Source organism: Bufo bufo, chromosome 9 (assembly GCF_905171765.1).
Source record: "Bufo bufo chromosome 9, aBufBuf1.1, whole genome shotgun sequence".
NCBI classification, from domain to species: Eukaryota; Metazoa; Chordata; class Amphibia; order Anura; family Bufonidae; genus Bufo; species Bufo bufo.
Window position 1 is genome coordinate 202,168,842 of NC_053397.1, and position 25,517 is coordinate 202,194,358.

A 25,517-nucleotide genomic window follows, 5' to 3' on the forward strand; every position below is an offset into this window, starting at 1 on the left:
CAGCCCCCCCCGTAGTGCCAGCTCCCCCCATAGTGCCAGCTCCCCCCATTGTGCCAGCTCCTACCCCATAGTGCCAGGCTGCCAGCCCCCTTATAGTGCAAGCCCCCTTATAGTGTCAGCCCCCCCATAGTGTCAGCCCCCCATAGTGCCAGCCCCCCCATATACTAGTGCCAGCTCCCCCTATAGTGCCCCCCCCATAGTGCTAGCTCCCCCAAAGTGCCAGATTCCCCCCCATAGTGCCAAATCCCCCCATAGTGCCAGATCCCCCCCATAGTGCCAGCCCCCCCATAGTGCCAGCTCCCCCTATAGTGCCAGCCCCCCATAGTGCCAGCTCCCCCATAGTTCCAGCTCCCCCATAGTTCCAGCCATCCCTATAGTGCCAGCTCCCCCTATAGTGCCCCCCCCATAGTGCTAGCTCCCCCAAAGTGCCAGATCCCCCCCCCATAGTGTCAGATCCCCCCCATAGTGCCAGCCCCCCTTATAGTGCCAGATCCCCCCCATAGTGCCAGATCCCCCCCCCATAGTGCCAGCCCCCCGCAAAGAAGAAAAAAAAAAACAACACTAATACTTATCTCCATCAGCAGCGATGCAGCCTCTTCTGGCCTGTGTCCCTGCTGTGTGCTGCCCGACTCAGGTATCGCAATGATAATGACGTCATTGCTCTGCCTGAGCCGGCCTCTGATAGGCTGCAGGCATTAGTGCCTGCGGCCTATCAGAAGAACAGGGGAGGGACACGCCTCTCCCTCCCCTGCCCCACAGCACACAGCACGGCCGCAATGACATCCAGGGCCGCGCCGCCTGTGGTGATGATCGGCGGTGCGGCCCTGAAGAATAAAAAAAAAAAAAAAAAAAATATATATATTTTTTTTTTAAGACGCGCGGCCCAGTGGCCGTTTATTTCGGGCGGCCTGGGGGGCAATTGCCTCCCTGCCCCCCGGCCCAGCCCGCCCCTGCATATGAACTTGGGACCAACACAGATGCCTTCAGCCGCCAAGAGCACATGTAACAGGTCAGCCAGTGTCATAGCTACAAAACTGCTGACAGATGCCCTTTAAAGGCTGAGATCAGAATGCCCATTCTATACAGCGGCCTGAGGTGGCTGGCATCCATGGGAACCCTATAGAAGTCAGTGAAAACTATGCTGCTTCCGTAGTTTCCATTCACCGCTATGGGAATTACATAATTAGCATAGCGCAGCCCACTCAGCTGTTTTCGTAACCCCGGCCACCACTGTTCCCCACATATGACAGGCGTACCAATTTTTAGCCTGGAAAGCCTGAGATGGTGACACCCCTTAAACCATATTTCACAATTTTCTGTTCTGCCATAGGCATCCCTATAAACTCTCCAGGAATATTCGGGAGGCTCACGAAAAGAGGGGAGGCCTCCCTGACTCCCGCACAGCTCCTTTCTCCAAGAGAGCAGCCCCTTTCGTGTGCTTAAAAGAGCCGACGCTTCCCAAAAAAGGGTCATAATAACATTTCACCAAAAGGGATTGAGCCTTTCAGGAAATGGGTGGGTCCTCCGTGCCCTGAAAAAATGTGTCAGTGTGCGTCACGTGCCGCCATCTATTGCCTCCCGGATGCCAGCTACTAAAAGTCGGCGAGTTTTAGCGATATGCTGACTTTTTCACGTCGTCGCCTGGCAGAATCCTCATTGTTCACCGGGCAGCAGACAGAAGACGACTTTTGTCTCTCGGATTCGACTTGAGACACTGATGACTCAGAATAAATGGCTTGCAGTGGTCTACTGTGTATGCAGCACATTACAGCGCAGGCTGCCCGGTTTTCCCCAGTACCCTCCTAATTGGCAGACCAATTAATCCGCTCATCTGTGAGCAAATAATGTATTACGCTAACTACCTTCCATTTGCCGAAGCCATTCTCCGAGGTAACATAATCGTGGTCTTGTTTATCTCTTGCCCTGAAACACACTGCAACGCCTCGGCAGTATCAAAGGTCAATTAGTGGACAAATTAAGCTATTATTAGCCTCTAACGAGGGCGACTGGCATCATTACCCTTCCTGTTTACCAGCAAACTGTTATTTTAATACAAGGGCCGACTAATAAATCAGTGCATCTGCTGCACTTCTCTGCCTGCTCTTTGTAAGTGATATTAAATGGGCGCCAGCAGCTGTCAAATTCCTAACCTTACGGTAATGAGGGGCAGTCGTACGTACCTGGCTGATTGCACCGTCTGGAAGATGCGGTTTGCATTGATCCGGTAATGTGGACAGAACAGGTCTTGGGGCTGCTGCGCTTTATCTCGACACATTAACGCGGTGCGGCGCGCACACAGATACAAGGCGAGGTATGGACTACGTATTCAGCACCGCCACCTTGGCCTACGGACTGACGGAACCTGGGATAGAAATAGAAAACTTGACCTTAATTCCTTCCTAACGTAGCAGCCACTTTCCGTTTTTTCCCCCAAAACATTTCTTATTCACTTTTTTACTTTCTGCCTTCCGGGAGCCATCATTTTTCCATTCACATAGCCATATCACAGCTTATTTTAGTTTTTTGCAGGACAAGTTGTACTTTCTAAAGGAACAATTTAATATTGCATACGATGCAATTCCGCCATTGTGTTATGGGTTTCGTTTTCACAGCGTTCCCTAGACAGTAAAAAGGACCTGTTAGGTTCATTCAATAATTTTTACAGAGATACCATATGTTTATAGTTTATATTATGTTATATATATATATATATATATATGTATGTACAGTAGTAACATGGCATGCACGTATATGCATAATACATAATATAATTGCAGATAACCCCAGGTATAGGGTACTGCAGATGCCCTGGAAGTTAAAGGGGTTGTCCGGGCTTTATCTATTAGGCCCCTTTCACACGGGCGAGATTTCCGCGCGGGTGCAATGCGTGAGGTGAACGCCTTGCACCCGCACTGAATCCGGACCCATTCATTTCTATGGGGCTGTGCACATGAGCAGTGATTTTCACGCATCACTTGTGCGTTGCGTGAAAATCGCGGCATGTTCCTCTTTGTGCGTTTTCCACGCAAACGCAGGCCCCATAGAAGTGAATGGGGCTGCGTGAAAACCGCAAGCAAGTGCGGATGCGGTGCGATTTTCACGCACGGTTGCTAGGAGACGATCGGGATGGAGACTCGATCATTATTATTCTCCCTTATAACATGGTTATAAGGGAATATAATAGCATTCTTAATACAGAATGCATAGTAAAACAGCGCTGGAGGGGTTAAAAAAATAATAAAAAATAATTTAACTCACCTTAATCCACTTGATTGCGCAGCCGACATCTCTTCTGTCTTCATCTTTGCTGTGCACAGGAAAAGGACCTGTGGTGACGTCACTGCACTCATCACATGGTCCGTCACACGATCTATCACCACGGTAAAAGATCATGTGATGGACCATGTGATGAACGCAGTGACGTCATCAAAGGTCCTATTCCTTAAAGAAGAAGACAGAAGAGAAGCCGGGCTGCGCGAACAAGTGGATTAAGGTGAGTTAAATTATTTTTTCTTTTTTTTAACCCCTCCAGCCCTATTGTACTATGCATTCTGTATTAAGAATGTTATTATTCTCCCTTATAACCATGTTATAAGGGAAAATAATAAAATCTACACAACACCTAACCCAAACCCGAACTTCTGTGAAGAAGTCCGGGTTCGGGTACCAAACATGCCGATTTTTACAATGTTTTGCACTCGCGCGGAAAAATCGCGCATTTTCCCGCAACGCACCCGCATCTTATCCAGGCCAAAAACATGACACCCGTGTGAAAGAGGCCTTATATATAGGTCATCAGTATCAGATCGGCAGGGGTCCAACACCCGGCACCCCCGCTGATCAGCTGTATGAGGAGAAGGCGTGCGCAGTGCGCTTGTACCGTCTCCCTTCTCTCTTCCTGTCTGCTGCTGATGTCCCATAGACATACAGCAGAGAGCCAGAAGAGACGAGAGATGGCACAAGCGCACTGCGCACGCCTTCTCCTCATTCAGCTGATCGGGCAAGGGATGCAGGGTGTCAGACCCCTGCCGTTCTGATACTGATGTCATCATGGACAGCGCTAATTTCACACTCGCGTTTGGTGCGGATCCGTCATTGATCTGCACAGACAGATCTGTTCACATAATACAACCGTCTGCATCTGTTCAGAACGGATCCGGTTGTATTATCTGTAACATGGCCAAGACGGATCTGTTTTGAACACCATTGAAAGTCAGTGGAGGACGGATCAGTTTTCTATTGTGCCAGATTGTGTCATAGAAAACTGATCCGTCCCCATTGACTTACATTGTGTGTGAGGACGGATCCGTTTGGCACAGTTTCATCAGACGGACACCAATACGCTGCAAGCAGCGCTTTGGTGTCCGCCTCCTGAGCGGAATGGTGACGGAACGGAGGCAAACTGATGCATTCTGAGCGGATCCTTTTCCATTCAGAATGCATTAGAGCAAAACTGATCCGTTTTGGACCGCTTGTGAGAGCCCTGAACGGATCTCACAAACGGAAACCATAACGCCAGTGTGAAAGTAGCCCTCATGCTGAGTTGTAGCAGATCTTGCCATTGATTTGCTGCGAATTTCACTCTGTGCAGTAAAATCTGCAGCATAAATTGACATGTTGCAAAAAAAATATTTAAATCTGTTCCACAGGTCAGTTTATGCTGTGGGTATTTATTTATTTATTTATTGGTTTGTTTGTTTATATATTTGTTTCAGCTTTTGTGGGTGATTTCTTAAAATCTCATCTACTTTGCTGGTACTATAAAATGCCACAGAATTGCCACATGCAAATATATGGCGGCAGGTCTGCAGTGTTTCAGTCCAGTGCGGCCATGCCCTCAAATGTACCTGCACACGAATGCGGGTGAACGCGCAGAAGACCTGCACAAATTTCCATGCAAATTTCTGTGCATTTCTGATTCCAAACAGCACAAAAAAAAACAACGCATTTTGCGGTTCACAGTACGGGCACGGGACACCAACGGTCGTGTGAACGAGCCCTTAGTTGCAGCACATTGAGCCAATCGTGCGCAGCAATTTCTCATGAAATCATCAGTGAGTGTCTTGAAGATACGCGGTCAGGGGCCACTCAGTGCCAAAGGGTTTGACTGCACATCAAGAGCCAGAACCCCCCAGTCCAAGGCTCTGATGAAGATCCTAGCTCACAGAGACCTCCGCAGATAAATGACATGTCTGACATACGGACGCTGACAGCACAAGGATGACATCTATGCTGAGTATAGTAAAAAGTATAAGATTGTAACTAACCTGTTGACTTTAGATTAGATTATTGTTCATGTCATTGTTATATCCAGTGTTTTTTTATTTGACCTTACAGGCATCATTGATTTCCTTGTCAGCCGACATCCTACAGCCAAATCCCTCAGAGATCACCTGATTTTTAAAGTTGCACCAATGCTGAACCCTGATGGAGTGTATCTGGGAAATTACAGGTAGGAGAATAAAATAACACATTCATCTATCTACAGGGGAAACTCAAAAAAATTAGAATATCCTGCAAAGTTCATTTATTCCAGTAGTGAAACTAACACATGAGATGGACTCGTTACATGCAGAGCGAGATATGTCAAGCCTTTATTTGTTATTAGGCCTCATGCACACGACCGTTGTTTGGATCCGCATCCGAGCCGCCATTCACTTCAATGGGGCCGCAAAAGATGCGGACAGCGCCTCGTGTGCAAATTGCGGAAGGCGACACGGGCGGCTTCCGTTTTTTGCGGATCCGCAGTTTGCGGGTCGTGTGCATGAGGCCTAATTTGGATGATTATGGCTTACAGTTTATGAAACCCCACAGTCACCATTTTGAGGTCCCCTTTGCTCAGGGGGTATGGATTAATTAGCTGACTAGAGTGCGACACTTTGAGCCTAGAATATTCAACCTTTTCACAAAATTCTAATTTTAAGCTGCATTAATGCAATTCCTTTTAATTTGCATTACAGAAATAAATGGACTTTTGCACGATATTCCAATTTTTCGAATTTCACCTGTATATAAAAAAAGGACGTATATATGTATGTTCCGCAAAAACTCAAAAACACAACCACCGATTTCAACGAAACGTGGTATACACTTCCCTTGCTACCTGGAAAGAAATCTTGTGGGGGTCTCAGCTCTCTAGGAAGTACCCTTCCCGAGATATTCCCAAAAAATGACCTGCATTAGCCAATACAAGCCTCTCTCTTCATATCCCAACTGCCAAACACACGGTCACATGTCCCTTATCAGCCAATAGAAGCTCCTACTCCAGGTTGCCATAACAACTGATCACAGGTTTTAGCAGTTCGCAGGTCCTGAAATATTCAGTCATATGACGGCACAACGACACTGCTACATGCACGGGGGGCAGGGGCAACTATTAAACGGACGGGCTGTGGAGTTCACTGTTAAGGGGGCGAGCGCTGTGGAGGTCACTGTTAAAGGGGCGGCCACTGTGAAAGTCACTGTTAAAGGGGTGGCCACTGTAAAAGTCACTGTTAAAGGGGCGGTCACCGTTAAAGTGGCGCCCATTGTGGAAGTCACTGTTAAAGGGACGGTCACCGTTAAAGGGGCGGCCACTGTGAAAGTCACTGTTAAATAGGCGGTCAGTGTTAAAGGAGCGGCCACTGTGAAAGTCACTGTTAAAGGGGCGGTCACCATTAAAGTAGCGCCCATTGTGAAAGTCACTGTTAAATGGGCGGTCACTGTTAAAGGGGTGGCCACTGTGAAAGTCACTGTTAAAGCGGCGGTCACTGTTAAAGGGGCGGCCACTGTAAAAGTCACTGTTAAAGGGGCGGTCACCATTAAAGGGGCGGCCACCATAAAAGTCACTGTTAAATGGGCGGTCATCGTTAAAGGAGCGGCCACTGTGAAAGTCACTGTTAAAGGGGCGGCTACTGTGAAAGTCACAGTAAAAAGGGCGGTCATTGTTAAAGGGGCGGCCACTGTGAAAGTCACTGTTAAAGGGGCAGTCACCATTAAAGGGGCAGCCATTGTGAAAGTCACTGTTAAAGGGGCGGTCACCATTAAAGGGACGGCCATTGTGAAAGTCACTGTTAAAAGGGCGGTCACTGTTAAAGGGGTGGCCACTGTGAAAGTCACTGTTAAATGGGCGGTCATCGTTAAAGGAGCGGCCACTGTGAAAGTCACTGTTAAAGGGGCGGCCACTGTGAAAGTCACTGTTAAAGAAGCGGTCACCGTTAAAGGGGCGGTCACCATGAAAGTCACTGTTAAATGGGCGGTCATTGTTAAAGGGGCAGCCACTGTGAAAGTCACTGTTAAAGGGGCGGTCACCATTAAAGGGGTCGGCCATTGTGAAAGTCACTGTTAAAACGGCGGTCACTGTTAAAAGGGTGGCCACTGTAAAAATCACTGTTAAAGGGGCGGTCACCGTTAAAGGGGCGGCCACCATGAAAGTCACTGTTAAATGGGCGGTCATCGTTAAAGGAGCGGCCACTGTGAAACTCACTGTTAAAGGGGCGGCCACTGTGAAAGTCACAGTAAAAAGGGCGGTCATTGTTAAAGGGGCGGCCACTGTGAAAGTCACTGTTAAAGGGGCGGTCACCATTAAAGGGGCAGCCATTGTGAAAGTCACTGTTAAAGGGGCGGTCACCATTAAAGGGACGGCCATTGTGAAAGTCACTGTTAAAGGGGCGGTCATCGTTAAAGGAGCGGCCACTGTGAAAGTCAATGTTAAAGGGGCGGTCACCATTAAAGGGTCGGCCATTGTGAAAGTCACTGTTAAAGGGGCGGCCACTGTGAAAGTCACTGTTAAATGGGCGGTCATCGTTAAAGGAGCGGCCACTGTGAAAGTCAATGTTAAAGGGGCGGTCACCATTAAAGGGTCGGCCATTGTGAAAGTCACTGTTAAAGGGGCGGCCACTGTGAAAGTCACTGTTAAAGAAGCGGTCACCGTTAAAGGGGCGGCCACCATGAAAGTCACTGTTAAATGGGCGGTCATTGTTAAAGGGGCAGCCACCGTGAAAGTCACTGTTAAAGGGGCGATCACCATTAAAGGGGCGGCCATTGTGAAAGTCACTGTTAAAGGGGAGGTCACTGTTAAAGGGCCGGCCACTGTGAAAGTCACTGTTAAAGGGGCGGTCACCGTTAAAGGGGCGGCCACCGTGAAAGTCACTGTTAAATGGGCGGTCATCGTTAATGGGGCGGCCACTGTGAAAGTCACTGTTAAAGGGGCAGTCACTGTTAAAGGGGTGGCCACTGTGAAAGTCACTGTTAAAGGGGCGGCCACCGTAAAAGTCATTGTTAAAGGGGCGGTAACCATGGAAGCCACTGGTAAAGGGGCGGCCACCATGGAAGTCACCGTTAAAGGGGCGGCCACCGTAAAAGTCACTGTTAAAGGGGCGGTCACCTTTAAAAGGGCACCCACCTTGAAAGTCACTGTTATAGAGGTGGTCACCATTATAGGGTCGGCCACTGTGAAAGTCACTGTTAAAGGGGCGGCCACTGTGAAAGTCACTGTTAAAGAAGCGGTCACCATTAAAGGGGCGGCCACCGTGAAAGTCACTGTTAAATGGGCGGTCATCGTTAAAGGGGTGGCCACTGTGAAAGTCACTGCTAAAGGGGCAATCACCATTAAAGGGACGGCCATTGTAAAAGTCACTGTTAAAAGGGAGGTCACTGTTAAAGGGGCTCCCACCGTTAAAGTCACTGTTAAATGGGCGGTCATCGTTAAAGGGGCGGCCACTGTGAAAGTCACTGTTAAAGGGGCGATCACCATTAAAGGGGCGGCCATTGTAAAAGTCACTGTTAAAGGGGAGGTTTCTGTTAAAGGGGCGGCCACTGTGAAAGTCACTGTTAAAAGGGTGGTCATTGTTAAAGGTGCGGCCACTGTGAAAGTCACTGTTAAAAGGGCGGTCACCGTTAAAGTGGAGGCCACTGTGAAAGTCACTGTTAAATGGGCGGTCATCGTTAATGGGGCGGCCACTGTGAAAGTTACTGTTAAAGGGGCGGTCACCATTAAAGGGGCGGCCATTGTGAAAGTCAATGTTAAAGGGGCAGTCACTGTTAAAGGGGTGGCCACTGTGAAAGTCAATGTTAAAGGGGCTGTCTCTGTTAAAGGGGTGGCCACCGTGAAAGTCACTGTTAAAGGGGCGGTCACCATGGAAGTCACTGTTAAAGGGGCGGTCACCGTTAAAGGGGCGGCCACCGTAAAAGTCACTGTTAAAGGGGTGGTCACCTTTAAAGGGGCACCCACTGTGAAAGTCACTGTTAAAGAGGTGGTCACCGTTAAAGGGGCGCCCACCGTGAAAGTCACTGTTAAACGGGCGGTCACCATTAAAGGGGCAGCTACTGTAAATCACTGTTAAAAGGGCAGGCACTGTTAAAGGTGCTGCCATTGTGAAAGTCACTAGTAAAGGGGCGGTCACTTTTAAAGGGGCGGTCACTGTAAAAGGGGTGGCCACCGTGAAAGTCACTGTTAAAGGGGCGTTCACCATGGTAGCCACTGTTAAAACGGCGGCCACCGTGAAAGTCATTGTCAAAGGGGCGGTCACCGTTAAAGAGGCAGTCACCGTGAAAGTCACTGTTAAATGGGCGGTCACCGTCGAAAGGGCGCCCACCTTGAAAGTCACTGGTAAAGGGGTGGTCACCGTTAAAAGGGCGGCCATTGTGAAAGTCAATGTTAAAAGGGCGGCCATTGTGAAAGTGACTGTTAAACGGTCGGTCACCGTTAAAAGGGCGGCCATTGTGAAAGTCACTGTTAAAATGGCGGCCATTGTGAAAGTGACTGTTAAAGGGACGGTCACATTTAAAGGGGCGGCCAGCGTTAAAGTCACTATTAAAGGGGCAGTCACCGTCAAAGGGGCAGCCACTGTGAAAGTCACTGTTAAAGGGGCGGTTACCGTTAAAGGGGCCCCCATTGTGAAAGTCACTGTTAATGGGGCGGTCACTATTAAAGGGGAGGCTACTGTGAAAGTCACTGTTATTTCATATAAAATTGCAATAAATAAATACCCGAGCAACGCTGGGTCATCAGCTAGTATGAGATATGTAATATGCAGTCACACATTATATAAAAGGGTATCCCCATGTTAGACATTGATGGCATGTTCACAGGATATGCCATCAATGTTAGATGGTGGTCTCTTCTCCAGAAGAGTGGTCCTCTGATATGGCAGACACTAGAAGCTGCATCCAGGTGGAGAATGGATAAAGAGGTGGCCGCATTAACCTCAGTTGAGTCAAGAACACAGCTGAACTATGACTCCCAGAGAAATTAATGTACAGAGTCATGCACATGTGGGGCCCACATTTCCATGGTCAGGGGCCACCTCACCAGGCAGGATGGGGGTTGGGGGACCCATGTTCTAGATTAGGATGTCATAAAGTGATATCCACATCTATCAGATGCTTATGACATATCCTGTACGATGACTATTAGTGGTCAGCAAAGCGATTTTCGGATGATTCATCCGAAGTCGCTTCGTTCAAAACTTCTGAGTTATACTGTACGGAGATTCGTCTCCTTACAATATTAGAATGTATGGGCTCCGATGAGCCGAAGTTAGTTATTCATGAAGTCGCGCGTGACTTCGTTGAATAACTTCAACGTTCAGCGTTCGGTTTCAAGTTTTAAATTGGTTTTCCACTTTAAAAATCAATTACCGAAGTTATTCAACGAAGTCACACGCGTCTTCATGAATAACTAACTTCGTCTCATCGGAGCCCATACATTCTAATACTTTAAGGAGACTAATCTCTGTACAGTATTATTCCGAAGTTTTGAACAAAGCGACTTCGGATGAAGCATCCAAAGCGCGCTTCGCTCAACACTAATGACAATTATATTGGTGCTGCTGTACAGATCCGATGGCTTGAAATAGTGCTTTAAGGTACCTTTACATGAGCCGATAATTGTGTAAATTATCGTCAAATCGAGCAAAACTGCTACTTTTGTAATTGCATGTAACAGCGCCACCTGCTGTTTTTTTTATTTTATTATTTCTTTGTCCTGCTCACTGAGATGGCCGCACATGCTCAGTTTCATCCTTCAACTGCCTCCTGAGCTGTGATAGGGAGAGCTGAGACACGCCCCCATAGCTACAGCAGAAAGGACACTCCCCTTGAGCTTTCAGCTTGATATAAATCTAGCAGAGTAAAGAATGAGGAGATCTCTGGATCAATGTGAGATACAGGGCTGGTTCTAGCTTTGTTAGAAAGAGGTTGTCATGAACTATATGATTGATTTCCATTTTTTACATTAGTTGTGGGATACAGCAACCCCTTTAAGTAACAAGACAATGTGGAAGGTCTCATCTGCAATTGTCCAGTAAGAATTCAGCGGTGCACTTTTATCTGAAATTGTGGCTCCAAGCCTAAGAAGGAAATTATTAATCCCTTTAAATTCGTCTTGCACATGGAAGAGAAGGGGTTAATACACAATCCAAAAGAAAATGTAATAAGTCTGGATTTAACTTAAGTGCTTAGCACAGAATAGCCTCTGAAGCCAAATCAGCTATGGATTATTCATTTCTTGCCTGAAATGTAACAAATGACTTTTCCGTTTCCGACCAAGAAATCTCATGGTCATTGCTTGAATTCATTTAGCACGAAGAAAGCAAAGCATTTATCACGGAGCAAATTCCCAAAGTCACCAAACACGGAAAGTTTGAATGTAAGCAGCTGAAAGTTCACTGGGCGAACAGCTCTAGACTGCTGAGTGGTCACTTATCTCATGCCTGTAAGAAAGGGGTTAAAGGGGGGAAATTATAAAAGGGGGGGGGTGGGGCGACAGAATAATGGGTTGCTAAACTAAACGCACTCAGACCTGTGATTGAGCAGGCCTTTCTGATGTCAGAACCGGAATCAGATTAGCAGCAGCATGGGACCAGTGAAGGTGAGCAATGCTTCTTTTTTTTTATTATTAAGAATATCCCCAAAATAAACCTTTAAAAGAGTTCTCCAATTTCTACAATCTTTTCTTAAAAATATTTTTTTACCTTGACAATGCCCCTGAAGGGATCCCCTGTGATCAGTCAGGTTCCCTACAGGGGAAATGAAGCATTACATATAGTAGTGCCCATCCAAATCATTTGGTTGCCTGTGTAATGCAGGTCAGGTCCGAAAGTACAAGAGTTTTTTTTTTCTTTTACTCTGGCCACTTAGAATTCCCAAAGATGCCTACTTTTCCCATGGATCATTGCTGGGAAAATAAGTCTCAATACACCTGCTGGGTCTAAGCAATGAGAACCAGTATTTACCTCCAACCCTTCTCCAGCTTACCTGTACTCCTTTGGTTTTGATGAGAGGCAAGCTCACTGTTGTACCCAAGACTTGGTGGTATCTGCAAATGTTATGTGATGTGTTTTATGTGTTAATGTACTGTACACCAGCAATTATATGGTATGGTTGGCAGGGACAGGGTTAACCCTGTAAGAGTGGCTGGTCCTGCTTCCTTCCAGGAGGTGAAATTCTGGCTCAGACAATAAGGAGGAATAAAGCACGTCCAGAGGGTCTTAGGGACCAGCAAAAAATCCAATTCTCCTGTGAGACCACTACTTGAGAGAGACTGCAAGAACACTAAGATTCAGCTTTCTTAGAAGCTACAGCGATATCCAGTCAGCAGAGTGACCAGCAACCACAGCTTGACAGACCCTGCTGCAGATGAGGGACTACAGTTCAGACACCCATCAACTAGTTTACATCAGGCCAGGCAAACTCAAAGCCTACATTACACAGTAGACACTTATATCCACAAATGTTAGCCACCATACCTCATCATCTGGGGATAGAAATTGTACTTTGTCCATATTACTGATGGATGTGCTACAAGTTATCTTTTCAGCTGAGTAAAGAAAGACTTGTATTCTTTTAATCTGCTCTGAGTCTTAGAATCACTGTTTCACTGCACCGATCCCCAGGATAGGTCATTAGTAAAAAAAAAAAAATACTCTTTGAAAACCCCTTTAACTACTTTAACCACTTGGATCATTCTCTAGTATCTATTTGTATGAAAGTACTGTAAGTGATACATGTTATTGTGCCCTGATCACAATTTTTGGAAAATCAGGCTGGACTTGTAGTTATCCACACTGTCATACTGTCTAGGAATGATTCAGGAAGCTGAGATATCTGGTTCTGTTTAGAAGATCCTCACGTTGTACAGCTGACAGCTATTAGAAACAAGGGACTAGGAAAATAATGGCTTTATGGTGACCTGGAATCTGTAGGATGACTAATTTTGCTATTTAGGGGACACAGCAGTTTAAGGAGATATTCTTTTCAATAAAAAATAAATAAAAAATAGCATAAAATAAAACACAATTTTTTTTTTTTCAATAAAAGTACACCACTGTGTTTTCTTCTCTTTTGGCGTCGCAGACCACCGTGTGAAGCAGTCTTTTTCACATTCAACAAGTCAATTCAAAAAAGGAGTCACGATGCCTCACTTTGGCAGGACTCGTGAAATATAGCCAAAGTGAGGCAGCGCAACTCTTTTTTTGAATTGACTAGTTTAAGGAGACATGTTTCAGGCAATGCTCCATGGGAAAAAGTATGTAAATTAACTTTTACCAGCTAAACCAGAGAAAACACGTCAAAGGGTATCTGAGATATTGTTTCTCACTAAAGATGATGGAGAATTTGTGGGTGAAAGTATGTAAATTAATTCAGGGGAGAAAATTCACTGGTGATCACATTGTTCCCTCCCTTCAGTTCTCTTTTAATTGTGAGGGTCCTGTAATAGAATGCAGTCCAGATCTCAGCTTCTGCAAATATAGGACAAGAGAGAGAGAAAGAGGAGGTTGGGGTTACCTCTACTTATAACTGATGTTTCATGCATATACAACCTCATCCTATCTGATCCTGTTGGCAGGCGTGCACCACCAATGAGGCCAGGGGAGGCGATCACCTCAGGCAGCACCAGGGGCAACCAAAGGGCAATGGGCTGGATAGAAGGGGGTTAGGTTAAGAAATTTGCATTGGGAAGGGAGGGGCATTATTTCATTTTTCACCTCAGCAGCAGAAAGGCTAGGTGCACCCCTGCCTGTTTGTTGCTTCCTCATCCTATCTGATCCTGTTGGTTTCTCCCCCCAGTGACACCCTTGGACACTGCACTGTAAGAACATATACATATATATGGTAATCTGTTCTATTTGGTATTGATGGATTTTCCTTAACGGGGTGTTCCCGTTTTAAGGATTACACTTATTGAACAATTTTCTAATATACATCTATTTAAACATTTGCATGAAGACCTTTATAACATCCATAGAGTAGCCTCTCGCTAAAGAAAACAAAAATGGTATGGCCCATGTTAGCACTGTAGAATGCATCCATAGTAGAGCTGGGTAGGACTAAACGTGGCTTCAGTCATGTGAGCCATCACGTGACCCTCACAAATATCATATGACCTCGCTTTTAGTTAAGTGTCCAGGTATCTAACAGGTAATAGTAGTGGATTGAGGAGTAGAGCAGATACAGTATATACACTATTACTACTTGCTGCAGCACCTTATTTTTGTCACTGTCTGTGTAGAAGCAGCTCTGTGTGTGTTGTGTTTTTTTTATGCTAAACTTTATTAACAACATCACAACATCACCTAGAGACAGGCAGCCATTTTACATATCACCTGGAGACAGGTCGCCATGTAAATACACACAGTAATGTAATTACTGTAATAACCACAATAAAAGTCATGATTCCAACACTAGTCTTATTTATGTATCACATGTGTCCCGTTTGCTGAGGTATGTCACGTAACATTATTACTTAGACTACTTTCACACTAGCGTTAATATTTTCCGGTTTTGATATTTGTCATAGGGTCTCAATACCGGAAAAAATGCTTCCGTTTTGTCCCCATTCATTGTCAAAGGGGACAAAACGTAACTGAACAGAACGCAATGCTCCAAAATGCATTCTGTTCCGTTCTCATACCTGGGATGCCGAGCAAGACGGATCCATCATAACGGATGCAGATGGTTGTATTATCAGCAACGGAAGCGTTTTTTGCCAAACCCTGTCGGGTCCAGCAAAAACGCTAGCTTGAGAGTAGCCTTACTGAATGTCAGGAATTACAGGTATATGATGTCACATGACTGATGCCATGATTCATTTAGGCCATGGATGCATTACACAGGACTGATACATATCAGGGTCAACTGCCTGATAGAAGAAATTTATATATGCAGAATTTATAAATATATGTATATTAGAAAATTGTATAATTTCCTATTATGTAAACAAATAAAAAAAAAATAAAAAAAACTGGAATACCCCTTTAACTCTCTAATAATGCATTCTAGTGTATTAGAATCTGGGCACTTGATTTAAAGTACTACTTGTGATTGGTACTGTATAAAGCAGAGGGCTTTACCATCCACTCTTAAGGGTCATTAACCGTCTGGATTTAGAATATCACTGCTGGGGCGCAGCTGGCTCAGGCAAAATGGCCAAGCCACTGATTGACTCACCTGTATTCGAGCCGAGAGGTACTTCAGCCCCCAATCTGACAATTCCCCTTTGAGGACTGTATTTTTAGACCTGCCGCTGCTCTGATCCTTGATGCCAAAAGGGAAAAGAGTGCTTAATTATGGCAGCCGGGCCATGTACTTACCTGAAGTGTTTACTGGAATGCACAGCGTTACTTACTGTCTATATTTCAGAAACAGAATCAACACAGGAATGAGTCATAAAGACGGGAGAAAAGGAGATTACTGATCAAAGCTGAAGAGCGGGCAGTTTTAGTACAAAAGGGAAAACAAGTCAAATCCACTGCTAATATTACGGTCTGACTCATTTGAGGATAACTGGTCCATTGGGGCTTGCATAGAAATAGGCAGATTAACTACATCGAAGGCACTTAAAGGGCATCTAAGGCCGAAATCAACAAATCACCAGTAAATTTTGTTCCTTGAGTTCTTGTCTATTAAGAAAATCTATTGGCAAGTACATAAATTAATGTCTGGCAGTCTTCGAAAAAGGGATGACAACCTCTATGATTGGAATTGGAATTGCTGTAACATATCTATGTGGCGCTTGAGAGTCCCGTTTCCCCCCAATTTTTTGCTATTAAGGTTGCTGACCCCCACATATATTGTACATTTTTCAAACCAGCACCTGGATCTGCATTAATTGCTAGAATTAAATGAAGGTCCAGCTGAGTGTTACCAGTTGGGGGGGGGGGGGTGTTCCTGCACAGTGAGACAACATCAAGTCAATGTTACCAGTGTCAGACTGTGCGGAGACACTCCCCCAACTGCTAGCACCCGGCTGGACTCTCATTGCAGACTGCATAGTCATAAGAATAGATGATCCAGACTTGTTATTACATGGGGGATGCAAGTAGTTACTAGTGTCGATCGTGAATACTCTAATCACAAATTTTTATCGCGAATATCGGCACTTCAATAATTCGCGAAGATGTAGAATATAGTGATATATATTTCTAATCACAAATATTCTATATTTCTTTTTCATCAGTAACCTCCCTTCTTGCTTGTGGGCCAATGAGAAGGCTGCAATGTCTTTGTCAGAGCTTAGCAACATCCCTAGCAACCAATAGGAAAGTTGCCGACCCCTTACTATATAAGAAACTTCCCAGCAGCCATTTTCTGCAGTTTTCTGCAGTTCTGAGAGAGAGCAGTGTCATTGCTGTGCTCTGTGCTTTCATCTGGGTCCTATTCCTTATCCAATCACATTAGATAGTTAGTTAGCTTATATATATATATATAATACAGATAGTGAGAGATAGTCAGTTTAGGTTAGATAGTGATATGGTGGAGCTGATAGGTTCCAGTGCAGGGTGTTAGGTAGTGTGATAGGAATTACTGTTTCTCTGCTGTCCATACATAGTTTTTCTTGTTGGACTGAAATAGACCACTATACACTTTCACCAGAAATAACTGCAACAGTGCAGTGCGTATATATTTTTCTTTTTTTACTGAAATACGCCCCTATACGCTTTTACCAGAATTAACTGCAGAAATGCACTGAGAATATATTTTTCTTGTTGTACTGAAACACGACCGTATACGCTTTCACCAGGAAAAACTTAGAGTGAAGTGCGTATATATTTTTCTTGTAGTACTGAAATACGCCCCTATACGCTTTCACCAGAAATAACTGCAACAGTGCAGTGCGTATATATTTTCTTTTTTTTAACTTAAATACGCCCCTATACGCTTTCACCAGAAATAACTGCAGAAGTGAATTACGAATATATTTTTCTTGTAGTACTGATAGAAAATACTAAAGATACTAAGATATAAGCCACTAAAGGCTTTTCAACATAGCACTTGCAGCCCAATAACATATTGCTAGAATGACAGAGCTGTATAATGGCTATTTGGATCCGCAAATAATCTTTCCCTGCACTTGTAAATCCCTTTCCTGTCAATGTCCCTAGCCTCCTTCTAACGTCTCTCCCTGCACTAAGAGGCTGTGAAATTATTCCTCCCTATCCTTTCCCTGCACTTATAAATAATTGTTTCTGTCTTTTTTTCCCACAATCAGGTTTTTCCAATTGCTGTCCCTAGTGCCTTCACACGTCTGTCCCTGCACTCTGAACGCTGGAAAATGCCTGACTGTAAGATGACCGCCGTATTTATAGGGCTGTGACATCACAGGGCTCTCTGGCTGCTGATTGGCTGCATGCAGGCATGTCAATCTGGGTGATCCCGCCTTCCCAGAGTTCCTTGCCCCATGTCCTCAGTCCTCACACGTGAACCCGCCATTTTAGAAAAAAAAATGTGATTTGTTACCACAAAGTGCGAGGAAATTTCTCTCATCTCTAGTTATAATTAAAGGGGTTGTGCCAAGTTTAAAGGTTATCCCTCATCCACATGAAAAAGGATAGCTACCCGATTGGGTGTCTATCTGTTCAGACCCACACCGATCCTGTTAAAAGGTGTCCTTTTCCCCCGAATCTGAATGGAGCCAAAGGTCGAGCATGTGAACTGCTGCTCCATTCTATCTCTATGGGACAAAGATTATCAAGTGATGTACTCGGCTATCTCTTGCAGTCCCATAGAGAATGAATGGAGCAGCAGCTGGCCATTCACACTTGGATTTGGGAGGTACTATCTCTCCTTGGGGAGAGACCGCCTTAGTTGGCGCATTTAAATGGTTGAACATTGACTCATACACTCACCTAAAGAATTATTAGGAACACCTGTTCTATTTCTCATTAATGCAATTATCTAGTCAACCAATCACATGGCAGTTGCTTCAATGCATTTAGGGGGGTGGTCCTGGTCAAGACAATCTCCTGAACTCCAAACTGAATGTTAGAATGGGAAAGAAAGGTGATTTAAGCAATTTTAAGCGTGGCATGGTTGTTGGTGCCAGACGGGCCGGTCTGAGTATTTCACAATCTGCTCAGTTACTGGGATTTTCACGCACAACCATTTCTAGGGTTTACAAAGAATGGTGTGAAAAGGGAAAAACATCCAGTATGCGGCAGTCCTGTGGGCAAAAATGCCTTGTGGATGCTAGAGGTCAGAGGAGAATGGGCCGACTGATTCAAGCTGATAGAAGAGCAACGTTGACTGAAATAACCACTCGTTACAACCGAGGTCTGCAGCAAAGCATTTGTGAAGCCACAACACGCACAACCTTGAGGCGGATGGGCTACAACAGCAGTGTACCACTCATCTCCACTACAAATAGGAAAAAGAGGCTACAATTTGCACGAGCTCACCAAAATTGGACTGTTGAAGACTGGGAAAATGTTGCCTGGTCTGATGAGTCTCGATTTCTGTTGAGACATTCAAATGGTAGAGTCCGAATTTGGCGTAAACAGAATGAGAACATGTATCCATCCTCTGATGGCTACTTCCAGCAGGATAATGCACCATGTCACAAAGCTCGAATCATTTCAAATTGGTTTCTTGAACATGACAATGAGTTCACTGTACTAAAATGGCCCCCACAGTCACCAGATCTCAACCCAATAGAGCATCTTTGGGATGTGGTGGAACGGGAGCTTCGTGCCCTGGATGTGCATCCCTCAAATCTCCATCAACTGCAAGATGCTATCCTATCAATATGGGCCAACATTTCTAAAGAATGCTATCAGCACCTTGTTGAATCAATGCCACGTAGAATTAAGGCAGTTCTGAAGGCAAAAGGGGGTCCAACACCGTATTAGTATGGTGTTCCTAATAATTATTTAGGTGAGTGTAGGATAGCTGCCTTACATCTGGTGGCATTAGAGGCAGAGCTTGTTAGGTTATGCAGGTGAGGTGGGGCAGTGGACCCAGGAGCCCTGTTCAATGGTGGGGGACCCCAGTGATTTATGACTTAACCCTTATTTACACAACAGTTCTGTATTTTGCATCAGTATCGTAAGCCAAAACCAGAAGCGGAGTCAAAACGTGGAAGAGTTACAAAATCGAATTGTTTCATTACAATTTTTCTCTGTGTAGGCTCCACTTCTGATTTTAGCTTATGAATACTGATGCAAAATACTGATGGTGTGAATGAGGCCTTATCCTGTATATAAGTGATGAATGTAGCTGATGGAAAATCATCATTCTGCATTTTTTCTCCATAATATGAATTACGCTGATTTTCAAATCAGTCAACTTCATCATCTTCAAAATTCTGCAAAGCTTGTAACTGGGCAAGCGTTATATACCGTAATCTTTGAAATGTGGACATTCTTGGAGTTTTCAGTTGTAAAACAGGTGGAGCAGCATGCAGTAGGTTCAAGCACACTTGTATACCATCTCAAATGGGGACATGTTACTACTTCCAGGTAAGCAAAATATAAATTAAACTGGGGTGTTGTAAGGGTATTTTTAATTAAGTATTAATGGATTCTTTCTCCTTTAATTTTTATATTACCTTTTTTATACCTTGTAATTTAGCGAGTTAGGGATAGTTAGTGAACATGTACAAAGCCATTGTTCTGTGTCAGATGACCACCAGGCCAACTCCAAAAATGCCCCCCAAATGCCCAGGCCCCACACACAGATTGTACTTACCTCGCTCCCTGGCAATGTCGATTCTGCCGCATTTCCCCCATTGTGCGGATCAAAACATCCGGTGATGGGTGGTGGTGGGGTTGGTTACCCAATAGCAGGCCGTGACATGAACGAGCCTCCCTTGCGTCACCCGTGATGCTAGGGAGGCTCGTCTCCGTCACGGCCTGCTATTGGCTGCCCCCCTTGTCGTTGGATGTTTTGATCCGGGCGATGGGGAGATGCAGCGGCGGCTGTGTGGGCAGCAGAAGCGACGAGGGTGCCAAGGAGCTAGGTAAGTACAATCTGTGTGAGGGACCCGGACATTTGGGGGGCATTTTTGGGGTTCGATAACCTCTTTTACTCACAGACATCCATACCCCACACTGGGAAGCATCTCAGGGGGACCAGAAGGTACACATTTTTGTGCATTAACGAAGAGCTTTAAGCGCCTATCTGTAAGGAAGGATATCAGAAGACTGCCTGTCTTGTATCGTATCATGACTGGGTGTCAGCTAAGAGCCTGCGCCCCGCCAAGGCTGTCAGAAGAAGCCTACTCAGTGAACCTAGGATACAGTGATTTTTTTTTTTTTACTATGTATGTGAGTTTGTTTGTCTGTTTTATCTTCTAATGTTATTAATCAAACTTGTAAGTGACTCTTAATTCTGGATCTCAGAATTCACGTTAAAACAACTGGGATTATAATATAGATCCAGGTTCTTTAGAGCTGTTGCTAGATCTTTTCAATATCTATTGTAAATTCGATAAAATGTAATAACTATTCTGACCAAAAGAGGTCACTTTCCACGTTTTCTTTGCTGATCATGAAGATTCTTGTTCTGAGCAAGTTAGAGGAATTCATGAACTGTTGAGTAGGAGTAATTCGTGATCACGAATCGTGGCTATAGTCTGAATAGTTGTCATCAAACAAGTAAAAGTTTATACTTCAGTGATAGATGTACCTATGTCCATCCATGGTGGAGATGCCTGTGATCAGCTGCGTTGAGAAACCAACAAATCTGTCCAATATCTAAAAATCCTGAACATTTTACCCTTGGGTACTGATTTGTTTCTTCCAATTCCACCGGAGAAATCATGTCGATTGGATATTTAAACTGAAGACCCAGTCCTTGGTGTGCTTCAGAACCTCATCTTCGTCATTGTACATACTTTCCACTACCTTCCTTCATAACTTTCATAAACTGCAAAGCTTTCCCAAGGATTTATTTATTAGAGCGGTTGTCTGAACCCCAACGTAAAATCAACTGAGGTCCAGAATGTGTTCAACATAGAAAAGAAAGCCATTCATCGGTTCACCGGTGCTCTGTTTCAGCGCTGAGGGTCCTATTCCCACTATTTCTGGTCCCTCGTAGACTGGAAGTGTGATGTCCTCTCCGTCATGATGTGCACCACTGCTCCATCTCAGAAGTCACATGCAGCTGTAGGATGTGTCACTGCTGAGGCCAATGAATGTTTGCAGCTGTGCACAGGACAATGTCATACTTCCGGTCCTCAGGGGACCCTCAGTGCTGGAACAGTGTGGCGGTGAACAGTACACACGAGTGGCTTTATTTTATAGGTTTAAAGTATTCTGGGCCTTAGCTGATTTTACCTTTGGTGTTAGGCAATCCCTTTAATATCCACATGACTTTGCATGTAAACAGCATTGATGCGGTTTTCGCCAGGAGGCCATTCCATGGGAACTTACCCTAAACTTTTCATATTGTAATTAGTTCAGAAGTGGCCACCAGTAAATATAGTCCCCCCCAAGCCCAGTACCCAATAGTACTTTGGTTAGCAGTTGTCTGCCATGACAGAGGTGCTCTGTGTATCACTGTGCTGCAGTAACCGTCAGTTTTTGAATGGTGATGTTGCTGCCCTTCTCCACCCTGCATTATGATTGGACTTTTGCTCACCACCCCCACCCTCAGTCCAAATTGTGCATGGTACTGCTACTCGAATTTTGGAGGGATTACCTTGCATATCGCCTTTATTATTGTGGGTCTGCCATTTCAAAATTTGCAGTTCATGCAGTACATGTCCTTTATGGCCCTCTGGGTGAATGTGGTTCCTGTACAGCCACACCAGCAACTTGGCCAGGTCACGCTGCTTCCGCCTCTACGTTGTCACGCCGTTGGTCCTGCGACAATGTCTGCCTCTGCCTCCTCATCCTCCACCGTGTCCATAGCCTCCACTGCAGGGACAAGTCACAGTACCGCTCCAGAATACCACATGTGCAGGGCACAGCGGTGTCACGCTGTTCTGCATCTCGTTTCTCTGGGCGAACAGAGTCACACAGGGGAGGAACTGCTCCGTGTGATTCATCAAGAAATTGAATCCTGGCTTTCTCTGCAACAACTGAAAATCGGAACCATGGTGGCCGACAATGGAAAGAACATAGTGTCAGCGCTGCATCAAGGAAGGCCCTGCATGGCACACGTGTTCAATCTGGTTGTCAAGTGGTTCCTGAAGTCTTCCACCCATCTGCAAGACATCCTAAAAATGGCCAGGAAACTTTGCATGCACTTCAGCTACTCGTACACAGCAAAGCACACACTCCTTAAGCTGCAGCGGCAGAACGTCATCTCCCAACGTTATGCAACGTTTTCACCCATTGGAATTCCACACTCCATATGTTAGACCGACTATACCAACAGAGAAAGGCCATCAATGATTTCCTGATGATTCAAGCGGATAGGAGAACTCTCCTGTGTTACTTCGATGTCAGCCAGTGGCAGCTCATGAGTGACACCTGTCGTTTGCTCAGACCCTTTGAGGACGCCATGTTATTTCGCCAGGACTACGGGCTGAACGACGTCATTCCACTGCTTCATGTCTTGGAACAGATGCTGGTAACAATGGCTGGTCAGGGGACTGGAGACGTGGCGCATAGATCTCACGGCCACATGAGCCCTTTGGGGGCAGAACTGGAAGAGGAGGAGGAGGGCGAGGAGGACATGGGAGCACAGGCAATGTGTAGACAAATGGGTGGTTTTTCTACTCAGGTGACAGGAGAGTTACCCCAAGGAGAACTCGCCTGTTCACCCAAAATGTGGAGAGACTGACTTTTGTCAAGATGAATCAGGGGTGGATCAGCCAGGATTTTCAACTACCAATTCTTGATGTATCACACTAGATCATCCATGGTGCTACATCAATACTTCTACAGCTACTACTCTGATGCTGCAACCCGCCTGATGCCACACATCTGATGCCAAGTGCTCCTTCTTTCACCCACCATCGTCAGCGGGTACTGGTATTGCCACCCACCGCCCCACTCTGTCACCGGGTCACTTTGTGGTATCCTGATCCTGCTGCTGCTACTGCCATCTCCACAATATGTCACCTTGCCACTCTGTGGTCTCCTGATGCTGCTGCCATCTCCACACTGTGTCACCTTGCCACTCTGTGGTATCCTGCTGCTGCTGCCATCTCCACACTATGTCGCCTTGCCACTCTGTGGTATCCCCCGGGTGCCGTCTCTCACAGGGGTGCCAGGTCCAGAAGCAATGAGCGCTTCCATCAATACAGATGGTAGCGCTCATTGCTGCAGCCCTGACGCCCACATACTGCGGCGGGGCACAGGAACGCATAGTTCCCTGCCTGCCACGCCGCCGATCACCGCTGTAGGCTTCAGGCCTAGTAGGCCTGAGGCCTATGCAGTAGTGAAATACCGGCGCAGGCGTGGACAATAACGTCATCGAACACGCCTGTGTCAGTACGCAGCAGCACATGAAATGTGCACACCTTCCTCTGCGAGCAAGCGCCTGAACATAAGTTAGTATTTAGCATTTATTTATTTATTTGTTTATTTATTTTATGTGCCAACTTTGGGGGACACAGGCAGACATGTGGGGGGAAAATTTTATGGTGGGATACTGTGTGGGGGCAAATTATTATGGGAGGGATTACTATGTGGGGGCAATAATTATGGGAGGGATTACCATGTCAGGGCAAATTATTATAAGGGGCAATGTGGGGGAAACTTCTGTGTGGGGCAAATTACTATATGGGGCTGGCTAGTGGGGGTAGTATGGGGGAAATTACTATGTGGGGGCAGTGTGGGGGGACACTACTGTATAGGGGCAGTGTGGGGGAAATTACTGTGTGGGGGACACTACTGTATGGGGGCAGTGTGGGGGAAATTACTGTATGGGGCAGTGTGGGGCAAGTTGCTATATGGGGCAGTGTGGGGAAAATTACTATATGGGCAGTGTGGGGAAAATTACTATATGGGGGCAGTGTGGGGGAAATTACTGTGTGGGGGAAATGACTGTATGGGGCAGTGTGGGGAAAATTACTGTATGGGGCAATGTAGGGAAAATTACTGTATGGGGGCAGTGTCGGGCAAATTACTGTGTGGGGGCAGTTTCGGGAAAATTACTGCGTGGGGGCAGTGTGGGGGAAATTACTGTGTGGGGGCGGTGTGGTGGAAATTACTATATGGGGGCAGTGTGGGGGAAATTACTATATGGGGCAGTGTGGGGGAAATTTCTGTGTGGGGGCAGTGTGGGGGAAATTACTGTGTGGGGGCAGTGTGGGGGAAATTACTGTGTGGAGGCAGTGTGGGGAAAATTACTGTATGGGGGCAATGTAGGGGTAACTACTGTATGGGGGAAGTGTGGGGCAAATTACTATATGGGGCAATCAAGAAAATAATCTCCAATTCGCAAATATATGATGAATATTCACCCAAATATTTGTGAAATATTGCGAATTTGAATATAGCCCCTGCCGCTCATCACTACTCCACACTATGTCATCTTTCCACTCTGTGGTATCCTCCTGCTGCTGCCATATCCACATTATGTCACCTTGCCACTCTGTGGTATCCTCCTGCTGCTGCCATCTCCACACTATGTCGCCTTGCCACTCTGTGGTCTTCAGATGCTGCTGCCATATCCACACTATGTCACCTTTCCACTCTGTGGTATCCTCCTGCTGCTGCCATCTCTACACTATGTCGCCTTGCAACTCTGTGGTCTCCTGATGCTGCTGCTGCTACAATCTCCACACTATGTCACCTTGCCACTCTGTGGTATCCTCCTGCTGCTGCCGCCATCTCCACACTATGTCACCTTGCCACTCTGTGGTATCCTCCTGCTGCTGCTGCCATATCCACACTATGTCACCTTGCCACTGTGTGGTCTCCTGATGCTGCTGCCATCTCCACACTATGTCACCTTTCCACTCTGTGGTATCCTGATGATGCTGCTTCCATCTCCATACTATGTCACCTTGCCACTCTGTGGTATCCTCGGGTGCCGGCTCTCACGGGGGTGCCAGGTCCAGAAGCAATGAGCGCTTCCATCAATACAGATGGTAGCGCTCATTGCTGCAGCGCTGATGCCCACATACTGCTGCGGGGCACACTATGTAACCTTGCCACTCTGTGGTCTCCTGATGCTGTTGCCACCTCCACACTATGTCACCTTGCTACTCTGTGGTCTCCTGATGCTGATGCCACCTCCACACTATGTCACCTTGCCACTCTGTGATCTCCTCCTGCTGCTGCTGCCATCTCCACACTATGTCGCCTTGCCACTCTGTGGTCTCCTGATGCTGCTGCTGCCATCTCCTCACTATGTCACCTTGC

At 45.9% G+C, this 25,517-nt stretch overlaps 1 protein-coding gene across 1 annotated transcript in view; it reads left to right on the forward strand.

The window, feature by feature from the left end:
* Positions 1-25,517, forward strand: part of AGBL4 (AGBL carboxypeptidase 4) — a 1,824,141-nt gene that overhangs the window by 1,388,286 nt on the left and 410,338 nt on the right. The window contains exon 8 of the mRNA XM_040408812.1: positions 5,338-5,452. Within this exon, the coding sequence (XP_040264746.1) occupies positions 5,338-5,452 (115 nt within the window). The remainder of the gene's footprint in view (positions 1-5,337; positions 5,453-25,517) is intronic.